At 40.0% G+C, this 14,239-nt stretch overlaps 1 protein-coding gene across 2 annotated transcripts in view; it reads right to left on the bottom strand.

Moving 5' to 3' along the window:
* Nucleotides 1-521: 521 nt before the first annotated feature.
* Nucleotides 522-14,239, bottom strand: part of KLHDC10 (kelch domain containing 10) — a 78,969-nt gene continuing 65,251 nt past the window's right edge. For both annotated transcript variants that reach the window (XM_077473007.1, XM_077473006.1), the window contains 5 exons: nt 14,116-14,200; nt 11,834-11,900; nt 7,276-7,323; nt 3,595-3,734; nt 522-3,477 (listed from right to left, as the gene is read on the bottom strand). In XM_077473007.1, coding sequence (XP_077329133.1) covers nt 3,268-3,477; nt 3,595-3,734; nt 7,276-7,323; nt 11,834-11,900; nt 14,116-14,200 — 550 coding nt within the window. In that variant the 3' untranslated portion in view covers nt 522-3,267. The remainder of the gene's footprint in view (nt 3,478-3,594; nt 3,735-7,275; nt 7,324-11,833; nt 11,901-14,115; nt 14,201-14,239) is intronic.

The raw sequence follows: 14,239 nt of genomic DNA, 5'->3' as shown, positions 1-14,239 counted from the left end.
TAATAAATGCAGTAAAATAGATCCCCTACAGCCAGTAACAATAGAGCTCCCCACCAGCAACAAATAACCCCCCTCCCTCACCCCAATGGACCACCCGCCACTAAATTCCCTGGCAGCAACAACAGACTCTTGGCAGCAACAACAGACCTCCCCACGGCCAGCAACAATAAGACTCCCTCAAACGTAGATCTTTTCCAGAAACAACTGACCCATCAACAATAGGTCCCCCACCCCGCTCAGGCAGAATAGCTCCCCAAGCAGCCAGCATCAATAGACCCTACCCCAGCACCCCTTGCCATTACAGTCAGTGCTGGAACTGCCTAAAACTAAAATGTGATAAAAACCTGATCCATCCCCACTTTGTTCAAGACAAAAAAAAAAATATTTTGCCTTTTCTACTTTAAGCAAATACTTATGAGAGGTTTGATTTTTAGTTAGAACCCAAGATAGTTTATTAAACAAAAAAAAACACTTTTTTTTTTTATTCAATTCAGACCAAAAAAAGAAGCAAAAATGACATGTAAAAATCATAAAATGCATTTATCATGCATGGACAGAATGCGAAATATTGCACTTTAATTTTTACAGTAAGGTGTAGAAGTTTTAAAAGCTAAAAACACACTTAAGCTTTTCACATACAGATCATGCCGAAGTTAACACAATATTTAAATTTCTGTGAAAGGGCGATTTAGATTTAAACCCTTTCCTTGCTAAGGTATTCATAAAAAAAAACATTTGCCATGGGTATGAGGTTTATCTTCTTCCTCCTGATGTGGCTCCATTGATACTGGACACAGGTATGCATTGGGTTAAGGCAGCATAGTCAAGTCAATAAAGTTAAAAAAAAAAAATTATATAATATATTACACACACAAAGTTTCAAGAAAAATGTTCATCTAAGGGAAGTTACACTTGTTACAAAAAGAACCTGACTAACATGGTAGAAGGCAGTGAGTTACAGGACTCAATGTCAGCATCTCCAGGTAAAGCAGCAATGACAAAAAAGGGAGCCAAAAAACATTGGGGGAAACAAAAACAAAAACGTCAGCAAACAGCATGCATGAATGATCGATCCCAAACTCAGTTGCCAGCACTGAGGGATTACCAACACCACTAAGGAAAACAAATGCTCGGGTTTCTGGGAAGCATTTGTCATTTTGGTGCCCATTCATTTTAAACCCCACAATGGAAAAATGTATTGTTTTAAATGGTACATTTTTAAAAGAGCCTTTCTATATAGTGCATTAAAAAAAAAATCTTACAATATAGCCAGATTATATTTCCTGTTCTCCAACGAATCACAGGAAACTGGAAGCAGAGGCAAATTTATATTTGGTCTCTTATTGCTAAGGCTTAAATTCCTTGTTAAGAATTGCTGCAGTAATGGATTGCACCTCTGTAAAGCTAATCAAAAAAAAGGCACTACTAAGATATGAAAACATTTCAAAAAGATTTTACATACTACAGAAAATTAAAACAAAAAAAACAAACAAAAAAAAAAAACAAACAAACAAAAAAAGAACAAAAAACACCACCACCAAACACAAATGCATGTAGGTAGGTAGTACAATGTAAAAACTGCTTAAACCACTGACAACACATACTATGCCATGTCAGGCTATGAATTTGTTTTGTGCATTTATAAAATAAGTTTCAGTGGTAATAAATTCGTTCGGACCCTGGCACCATCCTGAATACAACCCATAAGTTGCTTTCAATATCTTCGTAGATGTTAGGACAATGGCATTTTTAAAGTTACACTGCAGTGTCGATTTCATAATACAATCATAAAAAAAAAAAAAAAAAAAAAAAAAGATATAATAATAATGTACCATTTTTTCATAATTTTACATCTTGCAGTATAACAGTAGTTAATTTATCGATTGTGAAGTTTTAACATTCAAGCAAAAAAATAAAATTTAAAATGAAAAGATACTATTTGCTGGTGGTAGTAATAAAAAGCCACGTCATGGGTACAGTCAGTCACCTATTTTTAAAGCAGTTCTAATTTGGTTTCCAAGTCATGTGTGGGGGAAAAGCAGACAGCGACAATAACAAAGACCGCATTCAGGTTGATAAATTGGTAACTGATAAGGACATGTTAAGGTTTGTAGAATTGCTCAACCTTCCCTGCATTTGCTAAAGTCGTGGAACACAGACAGTAGCAAATTATCTAAAACCATCTACCTGCAATAGGATCACAAACACCATGCCCACAAAGCTACAAGATGAGGAGAATACTGTAGAATGCTAGACATACCTGTCCTAACCCATGTTTACATTTGTCCAGCAGCTCTCAGACAAGTGGACTAGCATTACAGCGTGATGTCCTGAAACTGTGTCCTAAGCTGCCTTTTCTCTTTTGTCCAAGTTTCATACAAAACACGAAATAGGAGAAATAGAACAAAGATGTCCACGACCCACGTTCACGCAGTTTTAATACACAGACATAGTAGACTTGGGTAATCACACTGATCTTCTGAATGGTCTAGTAGGAGAAGAAGCACTTGTCAAGTCAGTTGCAGGCCTTCCTTATTTTCTAGAGCAGCTTTAGCAAGTGATGTAGATGGACTGACAATCTGTAGTGTCATTTATAAAATAAGAGGCAGCAAGGCATGGAATTCCTGTAGAAAAAAAGGTGACCAAAAAAATAATACGTTTTCATTCTCCAAGTATCATTTTGTACATACACTCTTCTGATGTTGCCAAAATGCATCCTCTACCACAATCTGACAGGCTTTGTCCACAGAAAGAATTTTTTTTTTTCTATTTTTTTAGACCACCACGATTAATGAATCCCAGGCTGGGGGTTGACTGTCTGAATGAACACTATAGTTATGATTTGGCATGAATTGTACACCTGCAGCATGAAGCATTTTGTCGGTATGCTGGAGCAGCCATGACCAACGGTCCTTATGCTATGCAGCCACAGTGAGATTGATAAGAACATGTATACAAGGATCAAGGCTAAAGCAGGATGTTTTCCCATGTAAAACAAAGAAAAATAAGTTAAATATTTAAAAGTACAAGTTGAAGTTTCAATAGTCTAAGTTCTCTTTGAATAAAAAGTCACGATGACCAGTAAAGGCGAGAAACTTAAAATGACTGGTTTATGCGCTGGTCTAGTTAAAACATGAAAAGGATCGAAGGCCACAGATATTGTGTAAGGTCCAGGCATCCAGATCTTGTTAGCAGCGGACTTCTGGGGGGAGAGCCCCAAATTCATCACAGAACTCCATAAACAAAACAGAGGAGCATGCAGCTTCTTTATTTTAACCTCTCAATAAGCCCCTGTGACAGTCCAAGCTGTAGAAGCTGATTGGTGGGAAGGTGAGCAAGCTGGGGGAAATGTTTCAGCAAGTTCTCCCAACACAGTTCTAAGAGGCTGGGGACTACCAGCCAGATTTTAAACAAGGATCCAGTCCGCTTGTTTTGTTGGATATTAACTACACCTCCGTGGATATACATACAGCCAGCCTAGAATATAAAAACAAAAAGTGACATACAAATGCAAGTTACTACAAAATGACTACTGCTGCATATGGTTATGACACATTAGGTAATCAGTAAAAAATAAAAAAATAAAGGACATACCGGGGTAACTGCTGCACAATGGAAGTATGCTGGCTCAGGCATTATAGCAAGAAGCTTTGTCCACTGAAATGTCAGCAAGTTTAGCTTCCACAGATCTCCCAAGATCACCTCTCCATTGTAACCACCACAAATAAACACTTCTAAAAAGAAAGAAGATAGCTTACCAAATGTCAGCTGGATTTTACAGTAAACTGGCTGTGTGACCACAATCCCCAACCCAAAAAATAAAAAAATATTCAAACTACCACCAATATGGTAAAAAAAAAAAATTATATATATATATATATATATATATATATATATATATGCATGTATAAGAGACAAAAGGGTCAGGGTGCAGCAGCCTGAATTGCATTATTTGTGTTTGCAGTGTGACTGGATCTAACACTATAAAAGCAGGGGAGCAAGATCAACATCACATTCTCTTGTGTTTGTAATGTTATCCATTGCAGCCAAGAGGACGGACATACTCAAATTTTGATTACCTCATTGGATCTGTATACAGCGATTTGCATACAAACATTGTTAACCCTAGTTTATTAAGCACTTAACAACCGGCCCATAGCCGAATGACGGCTACAGGGCAGTTGCTTAACTCTGGGAGGCCGTCATAGGACGTTCTCCCAGAATTCCGCACTCGCGCGCCCCCTGGGGCGCGCACTCGAGAGCTTCCGTGCCCTATCGCGAATCACGGTCAACGGCCGCTCATCGCAAATGATGGAGTGATCACTTGTAAACAAACCTCCCTCCCCTCTCCGTATCAATCGGTACAGTGAGGGGAGAAATCGGAGTCAGCAACGCTGTGGGCTGCATCGGCAGTGCCCACAGCGCTGCTCACCAACAATTAACCCCGCAATACCCTGCCAATACTCTGTCATAAATTGCCATACCCAGCCATAGTCGGCGATGCCCAGCAATAACCAGCCATGCTTGGCTGTGTTCAGCCTCTCTATGTTGCCAGGCTGTGGAAGTCTCACAAAATGAGGTATCGCCATACTCAGAAGGAGTAGGAGAATCTATTTTGGGGTGTAATTTTTGTTATGTACATGCTATGTGTTAGAAATATTGTATAAAATGGACAACTTTGTGTTAAAAAAAATAAAAAATATATGCATTTTAACCACTTCCCTCCCGCCGGCTGTCATATGACGTCCTTGACTTTGTGCGGGGATATCTGAATGATGCCTGTAGCTACAGGCATCATTCAGATATCAGTTTTTTCAGCCGGCGATCATAGTGGCTGTTCCGCTGTTTGATCGTGCTTACAGGAGGCGAGAGGGGACATCCCGCCCCCCCCCTCCCGGCGGTGCTTCTACCGACTCGCCAATACGATCAAAGCCAGAATCGTTTTTTATTTTTTATTTCAGGCTTCCCAGCCTAGGAGGTGAGATGTGGGGTCTTATTGACCCCATATCTCACTGTAAAGAGGACCTGTCATGCCATATTCCTATTACAAGGGATGTTTACATTCCTTGTAATAGGAATAAAAGTGATCAAAAAAAGTATTTGGGGGGGGGGGAATGCCAAACTAAAATAAACAAAATTTTTTTTTTTAAAGCGCCCCTGTACCCATGTGCTCGCCTGCAGAAGCGAACGCATACGCAAGTCCCACCCACATATGAAAACGGTGTTCAAACCACACATGTGAGGTATCGATGCGAACGTTAGAGTGAGAGCAATCATTTTGGCTCTAGACCTCCTTGAACTCAAAACATGTAACCAGTAAAAAAAATGTAAGCGTCGCCTATGGGGATTAAGTAGCAAAGTTTGGCGCCATTCCACGAGTGTGTGCAATTTTGAAGGGTGACGCGTTAGGCATCTGTTTACTCGGCGTAACGTCATCTTTCACATTATGCAAAAACATTGGGCTAACTTTACGGTTTTGTTTTTTTTAAAGCACAAACCCCACCCCCCCCAGAAAACACGTTCGAAAAATTGCTGCGCAAATAACATGCAAGATAAAAAGTTGCAACGACCACCATTGTATTCTCTAGGGTCTTTGCTAAAAAAAACATATATAATGTTTTGGTGTTCTATGTAATTTTCTAGAAAATAAATGATTATTTTTACATGTAGGAGAAAAATTTCAGAATTGGCCTGGGTACTCCAGAATGCCCGATGGTGCTCCCTGCATGTTGGGCCTCTGTATGTGGCCGCGCTGTGTAAAAGTCTCACACATGTGGTATTGCCATACTCAGGAGTAATAGCAGAATGTGTTTTGGGGTGTAATTTGTGGTATGCATATGCTATGTGTGAGAAATAACCTGATATGACAATTTTGTGGGAAAAAAAAAAAAAAAAAAAAAATCAATCTTGATTTTGCAAAGAATTGTGGGAAAAAATGACAGCTTCAAAAAACTCATCATGCCTCTTACTAAATATCTTGGAATGTCTGCTTTCCAAAAAGGGGTAATTTGGGGGGCATTTGTACCTTTCTGCCATGTTAGAGTCTCAAGAAATGAGATAAGCTGTCAATACTTCAGGTGTGATCAATTTTCAGATATTGGCTCGTGGTCTCTAGAACTTTCACAAAGACCAAATAATAGCCACCAATTTGTACTTAGTAATTTAAGTTGTACTTAAATTACTAATCTGCTAAATTTTATAACAGAAAGGAAGAAATATTTTTTATTTATTTATTTTATTTTTATTTATTTATTTTTTTTACAGAATTTTCGGTCTTTTTTCTTTTATAGCACAAAAAATAAAAAAACCCAGCGGTGATTAAATACCACCAAAATAAAGCTCTATTTGTGTGAAAAAAAGGACAAAAATTTCAAATGGGCAACATTGTGTTGCATGACTGAGTAATTGTCATTCAAAATGTGAGAGCACCAAAAGCTGAAAATTGGTCTGGTTATTAAGGGTGTTTAAGTGCCCGGTTGTTAAATAGACCAATGTTTATTGCAGTTTGTGTCCCATTTGGGTGATAAGCCTGCACTTCCAGTCCCACTAGCAAAATTCTAAGAGAGAAAATTTCCCCAATAGGGACACAAACAAAACCCTCACAGAAGTCCTAAACCTTCCACACTCCATGCAAATCAAAAATGGTCTCATCAGTTCTACAAAGCAGACAACTGTTCAGTGGTAACATTAAAGAGACTGTCACCAACTTAAAAGTATAAAAAGAGGCTTACTTGCAGTCATTTAAGTTCAATTACCCGTTTTTTGTTTTTTTTCCTCAAAACGCAATGGGCCTTTGAATTTGCAAAAAAAGTGACTTCAAAAGAGTCAATGCCCATAGCATATCCTCCTTCCTAATGTGTCAGACACCTCCCCCCATGAGTGTTTAATTACGGTCTGTGTTGGCCCAGCTCCTCTGCCCCTCCCTACAATGTTTTATGTAGCGGCCAAGGAAGCAGTGACAAGGAATACTATATGTACTAGTGTCACCTGAGTGAGAATTGTGAGTCTGCTGGGGCTACAGACTCAAATCCAAAGTTTCAACCGTTTCTTGGCGTATGGGGGGCTATACAATGTAGGTTTTCACAGACAAAACAGCATGCAAAAAAATGTGTTACTTGCAATTATTATATGGTATTCATTTATTTTTTTTATATTTTTTTTAATAATGGTCTGGCAATAGGTTCTTTTTAAAGCAAAGTACTAAGCAGGTTGGTCCGATTGCCTCCTCGGAATTACTGATCTGTGTGTAAACAAAAAAAAAAAAAAAAAACTCACCATGTTTTATTTGGACACAACTATGACATCTTCTGGCAGCAGGAAAACCTGAAATACAGAAGTCAAACCATATTTAGATTTCCTGCACAACAATAAAGCTGACCTAGCATTAAGAAATAAAAGGATACCCATCATGAGCAGGCTGCTACTACTTCCACTGCATTTATAAAGTATTCAGACCTCCTTCACTTTTCAATTTTGTTATGGACTGCTCATTACCTGCCCAATACCATGCCAACAGTGAAGCATGATGGTGACAGAATCATGCAGTGGGGATGTTTTTTCAGCAACAGGGACTGGGAGTATAGCCAGGGTTGAGGGAAAACTGAATGCAGCAAAGTAGAGAGATATCCTCAATGAAAACCTGCTCCACAGCGCAGGGCCAAAAGTTTCATCCTTCCAACAGGACAATGATCCTAAAACACACATACAAGATAACACAGGAGTGACTTTGGAACAACTCAATGCCCTAGAGTGGTACAGCCAGAGCCTTGAACCCTATTGAACATCGCTAAGGAGACCAGAAAATGGTTGTCCGCCAACGGTCCCCCACCCATCCTGACTGGGCTTGCAAAGAATTGCAGAAAAATCACCCAATCCAGGTGTGCAAAGCTTGTCGTGTCATACCCAAAGACTCAAGGTTATAATTTCTGCCGACAGTGCTTCAACAAAAGTACTGAGCAAAAGGTCTAAATTTAGTAAATGTAAATTTCTACTAAATTTACAGACGTTTCTAAAAATTCTGTTACCACTTCGTCAGATTGTATAATTAGAAAAAAAAATGAATTTAAAACTGTAGTTGTTTACATAAAGTTTGTAAAACTTGGTAAAGGTGTGCCTGATCCATCACAAAATAGTGGCAGAGGAACCTGCAAAGCCTTTACGTCAGTGGTCATCAACCTTATCCTCAGGGCTCACTAACAGGCCAGCTTTGCAAGACAACTGAAATACATCACAGGTGATCTCATTTGTTGCCCAGTGATTGCAGTATTCTGGTCTGCATCTCCCCAAGGTAATACATAAAACCTGGCCTGTTAGTGGGCACTGAGGACAGGGTTGATGACCACTGCTTTACGTGGGCCATCCACGATCACAAAAAGAGACTGACTTCCAGAAGGAGGCTGTAGCAGACAGGTACACAAACAGCCCAAAGCACATACAAAAGAATGCAGCGCAACCTCCTTAGGATGTGAAAGGCGCAGACAGAGGGAAGAGAAGGACAATGTCTTCATTCAGATTGGATACCACCTTTGAAAAGAAGGAGGGATGCGGACAGAGAACCACCTCATCCCTGTGCAAAACCAATTAGAAAAACTTAAAGGACAAGCCCGTCAGCTCCAACAGAGCGTGGTCAGAGGATGCTGGAAGAAAATCACAAGGGCAGAACTCTAGCCAACAATAGTACTCAAGCCAAGCTTCTGATCAAGGTCCTGTTGGAAAAAAGGTCAAAATCCGAGACATCGAAAAGATATGTGGGTGAAAGCCCACGGACAAGAAATGTGTGCCTTCCAAGTAGGAAAGTAAATCCTCCGAGTAGTGGATTTACATGCCTTCAAGATGGTGGGAATGACAGAACCCAACAACCCCGTCTCTCAGAACCTGGCTTTCAAGAGCCAGGCCATTAAAGCCAGTGACGGTAAAGCAGGGTGGAAGATAGGCCATTGAGACAGAAGATCTGTCAGAAGACACCAGGGCAACATCCACGACCAGTCGCACCATGTCCGCGTACCAGGGTTGACAAGTCTAATGTGTAGTCTCCAATCTGTGCAGAGGATGAGGGAGGAGCTTGAAAGTGTAAATGAGACAGACAATAATGGCTCCACCGAAATGCCCATCGCATCCACCAGGGAATCCCTCATTCTCGCCACAAATCTTAACACCTTCCTATTAAGACTGAACACCAGAAGAACCATGTCTGTGGTGCCCCACCGTAGACAATGCTCATGAAAAAATGGTGCAGTGAGAATATATATATATATATATATATTATATTTTTTTTTTTTCTTCTTCTTTTTTTTTGACAGCACTTTAAAAAGGACCTGTAATACTAATAAAAATAATGTATAAATTGTTTAGGGTTGCAATGAGTTTTCTAGCAAAAAAAATATGCAGATTTTAATTTGTGTGTATAATGAAATACCTGCCCCAGACACAAAAGTGGTTAAGTTGGGTGGAATGAGCTGCCCCCAGATGTGAAAGAAATGTATGCATTGCTATACAGAATGTGTCATAATAGAAAACTAATATTAGTTTTAAAGTCCACATTTAAAAAAAAAATAAAAAAAAAAAAATAAGTGCCTTGACCATGCAATGAGGTTTCACAAGCATTTGAAAAAATGCATGAAGCAAAAATGTTTTCTTCATTTCTTTTAACCCTGGGGGGGTTTTTTTGTGCTGACTAGCTTAAAAAGGTGCAAGGGATTTTTTGTATTTCCCATGTGCATCTTTTTGCCTTACTTGCTAGTTTTTAATTGATCAGAGCGGCTGCCGCTTACATAGGTGTGGTGTAAACATACAAACGCAGTTGTGCTTATAAGTTTACATACCTTGTCAGAATTTATGATTTCTGGGGTAATTTTTTCAGAGAATATGAATGATAACACAAAAGCATTTCTTTCAATCGTGGTTAGTGTTTGGCTGAAGCCATTTATTATCAAATTACCCTGATCAAAAGTTTACATACCCTGGTGATTTTGGCCTGATAACTAGCACACAAGTTGACACAAAGGGGTTTGAATGGCTATTAAAAGGGTAACCATCCTCTCACCTGTTTGCTTCTTGCATCTTTCATCCAGTGCTGCACTGACATTTCTGGATTCTGAGTCATGGGGAAAGCATAAGAATTGTCAAAGGCTCTGCGGGAAAAGGTAGTTGAACTGTATAAAACAGGAAAGGGATATAAAAAGATATCCAAGGAACTGAGAATGCCAATCAGCAGTGTCCAAACTAATCAAAAAGTGGAAAACGAGGGGTTCTGTTGAAACCAAACCACGGTCAGGTAGACCAACCAAAATTTCACCCACAACTGCCAGGAAAATTGTTCGGGATGCAAAGAAAAACCCACAAGTAACTTCAGGTGAAATACAGGACTCTGAAAACGTGGTGTGGCTGTTTCAAGATGCACAATAAAGGAGGCACTTGAAGAAAGATGGGCTGCATGGTCGAGCCACCAGAAGAAAGCCATTACAACGCAAATGCCACAAAGTATCCCGCTTATAATACACCAAACAGCAAAGAGACAAGCTTCAAACCTTCTAGCACAGAGTCATTTGGAGTAATGAGAGCAAAAATTTAGCTTTTTGGCCACAACCATAAACGCTACATTTGGAGAGGAGTTAACAAGGCCTATGATGAAAGGTACGGGAGGTGGATCACTGATGTTTTGTTGGATGTGTGAGCTACAAAAAGGCAAAATTGTTGGCAGGATGAATGCAGTATGTTATCAAAAAAAAAAAAAAAAAGGAGTTACATTTTCATTCATCAGCAAAGAAGCTGTGCATGGGACGTACTTGGACATTCCAACATGACAAAGATCCAAAACACAAGGCCAAGTCGACCGGTCATTGGTTACAGCAGAATAAAGTGGGGAGATCTCAAAACGTGCAGTTAATGCAAGACAGCCCAAGAATATACAGGAACTGGAGGCTTTTTGCCAAGAGGAATGGGCAGCTTTACCATCTGAGAAGATGAAGAGCCTCATCCACAAAAGAATTCAAGCTGTCATTGAGGTTAAAGGGGGCAATACACGGTATTAAGAACTGGGGTATGTAAACTTTTGATTAGGGTCATTTGGGTAGTTTCTGTTGCAATTATGATAAACACAGTTGATTGATAATAAATGGCTTCAGCCAAACGCTAACCATGAATAAAATAACACAAACATTTATCATTCATATTCTCTGAAAAATGGCCAAGAAATCAAATTCTGCCAGTGTATGTATACTTGTGAGCACAACCGTATACATAGATGGTCTTCAGCTGCCTTGAGTAAAGTTGGACTTCTGGTGTGGTGCTGTACCTTCAAGCAGGATAAGGCCACCTACCAAAAACCTGCTTTCAAATTTCTGCCTTGCTATACATGTCCTACACTTGGAACTAAGAACATTTTGAGTTAGGGACCACATTTGGCTTCAAAACTATTTGATCTTCAGGCGTTTTGGATTGCTCTTCCTGAGCATTTTGCTACACTATAAATGCTCAGGTGTGAATGAATGGGGCTTTAGAGGTGCCTTGATGGGCTGTGCGGCAACAAAAACCTCTGTTTTAAAGCGGAGTTGAACAGTTTAGACATATTTTTGTGCTGAGTAGCTGGAAAGTGTGCTGGTATACTTTTGCATTGAATAGTAATGCAAGTGAAAAACTACAGGAGTTAGTAACCAAACACACAAAAGAAACTGACCATTATAGACACTGAAAGAAATGCAAATGCTACTGAACACTGTTCTGTGAGGAGGTAGGGTCTGGTTCAGAACAAGCTTGTATTTGTTTCTTTTAAGATTTGCATACATTACAGCACACATGTGTAGAAGAGTGACACAAAAAAATAAAATAAACCTACCTAGATTTTCATGTGGTTTGGTAGGAATTTCCTCCCAGGTATTTGTTTCAAAGTTATAAGCGTGGATCTTTTTTGAAAGAAGCAGTTATAAAACCAAAAGAAAAAAGGAAAGGAAAAACGCAAAGGCTAGGTTAGTATAATACCAGAATAGGATAAAACAAAACATAGCAGAATACCATTTTTTTTTTTCGCAGGAGCTTTTCTCTCCTAGCAGATATATTCATTTTTGTGCACGGTACACTGCCAGCATTTAACAGATACCAAATATGGAGCCAGGATGATGCAACTTAAAGAGGAAGTAAACCCTAATGGGTTTACTTCCTCTTTGATTCCCTGCAAAGGTAAAGCATAATGGACTACTATGCATCACATAGTAGTCCATTATGTGTCACTTACCTGACACAGGAGCCAGCAAAGTCACCGCTGTCCCCTTTAGTTCCGATCATCCGTCTTCTTGGCGGGTCTCGCTGCTCCGGTGCTGTGATTCGCCAGAGCAGCGATGACGTCACTCCCGCACATGTGCATATTGCCGCGATCTGCGGCTTGCCCAGTGCGCCGCCGTAGACAGCGGTGACAGTCTTCAGGTAAATCTCCTAAACCATATAGGTTTAGGAGATATTTCTTGGACCTACAGGTAAGCCTTAATCTAGGCTTACCTGTAGGTCAAAGTGGTTTGTAAGGGTTTACAACCACTTTAAAGTGGAAGTAAACCCATGGATTTAAACAGTTAAAAAAAAAAAAAAAAAAAAAAAAGTAATGCCGGGAATGCTAACTGCACATTGGCTGTGCTCTCAGCCAAACTATCAAACCATCCAATGGCTGGTGTCATAACGAATCACATGTGCGGCACCATAGCAGTTGAAGATTAAACAGAGGCAAAAATGGCAGCTTCCTTGGCTGAAAACGATAGGGGAGTTTACTTCCACTTTAAAGGAGGGATTTCACTGTAAAAAAAATTATTAAAAGCCAGCAGCTACAAATACTGCAGCTGCTGACTTTTAATAAATGGACACTCACCTGTCCCAGGATCCAGCGATGTCAGCAGCCGAGGCCGATCGATCACTTGGCTCTCGTCTGCTGCCGCTGCAATTCTAGGTGAGGAAATCAGGAAGTGAAGCGTTGCGGCTTCACTTTGCGGTTCCCTACTGCGCATGCGCAAGTCGCACAGCACAATAGGAATGGTCCGCGCTGTCTCTGGGACCCGTGTCCCAGCAGACAGCGTGGCAGGCCAGTAAACGGCATAGACTCCCATGGGAGTCTATGTCCGGAAGTGGGTGCAAATACCTGCCTTAGACAGGTATCTGCACCCCCCTCCCCCTGAAATGTGCCAACTGTGACACCGGAGGGGGGCGAGAGTTCCGATGAGTAGAAGTTCCACTTTAGTGTGGAACCCCGCTTTAAAAACACCCATACGCACTAGAGTTTCATCATCAGAAGCAGCCCAATGGCTGAAAAAGGAAAACACATGTGGGCATATACACAGTGGTAAATGACAGCCCACTCCCTCCCTCCCCCATTCCCACTGACTAGATAAACACAATGGGGATGGGATATGACATGTGGATTAATAGCTGCTTTACCTCCCTCTTATTCTAAGACACAGGCTGAAAGGGCACGACACAGCCTGGGACTGACAGCAATCCACCCACACCATGGTATTTCCACAAAATAATAAATCATTTAATTTCAAATATGTTTGTATGCCAATTTAAAACAATTTGATATTTTTACTCTGTATTCCAAAAGGCTGTTTTTTGTTTTGTTTTTTTGAACATGTAACAAGTGACCAGCAGCAGAGGACTCCTCCTGCTTATGTTTACCTGCAGATAGGCTGAGAAAGATCTGGGTCATGCTACAGCTGTATATAGATTAGGAAAAAAAAGGTATGTCTTTATTTATTTTTTTATAATATATTTTTTTTATTAAAAGAATTAGTGCCATCATCCATATACAGAAAAATAAGGGACAATGCAACAGTGTTTAGTATCACTTAATGCATTTCGAGTTTGTCTGCTCCACTGAAGGGGAACGGACATCCCCCGCAATACTTTTGAAACCCCATGCAGCAGTGGAGCCACCCCTCAACATTTGAAATGGAGGCTGGAATTAGTTAACAGGACAGGTCACACTCCCCAGTCTGGGTTCTCAACAGACCATTCAAAAAGCACATAAAAAACGTGCAGCTATATATCATCGGAGGCAAAAACATGAAGTTAGTACTTCATTTAGAGATTGAAGTTACATTTAATAGAATTTTTTTTTTTAAATGTAAAATGTATTACCTTATCCAATGAATATGCAGTCCAAGACGTGCCACCACCCAGAACATAGATCCTTTGACTATCATGTGCAATTTCATGTCTATACCTAGAAAAATAATGTAAGACGTGCAGAGATAAAAACGCT

The sequence above is a fragment of the Lithobates pipiens genome, unplaced genomic scaffold (assembly GCF_037356315.1).
Source record: "Lithobates pipiens isolate NorthernLeopardFrog02 unplaced genomic scaffold, aLitPip1_a1.2 Scaffold_8, whole genome shotgun sequence".
NCBI lineage: Eukaryota > Metazoa > Chordata > Amphibia > Anura > Ranidae > Lithobates > Lithobates pipiens.
This window is presented reverse-complemented; position numbering and strand designations above follow the sequence as displayed.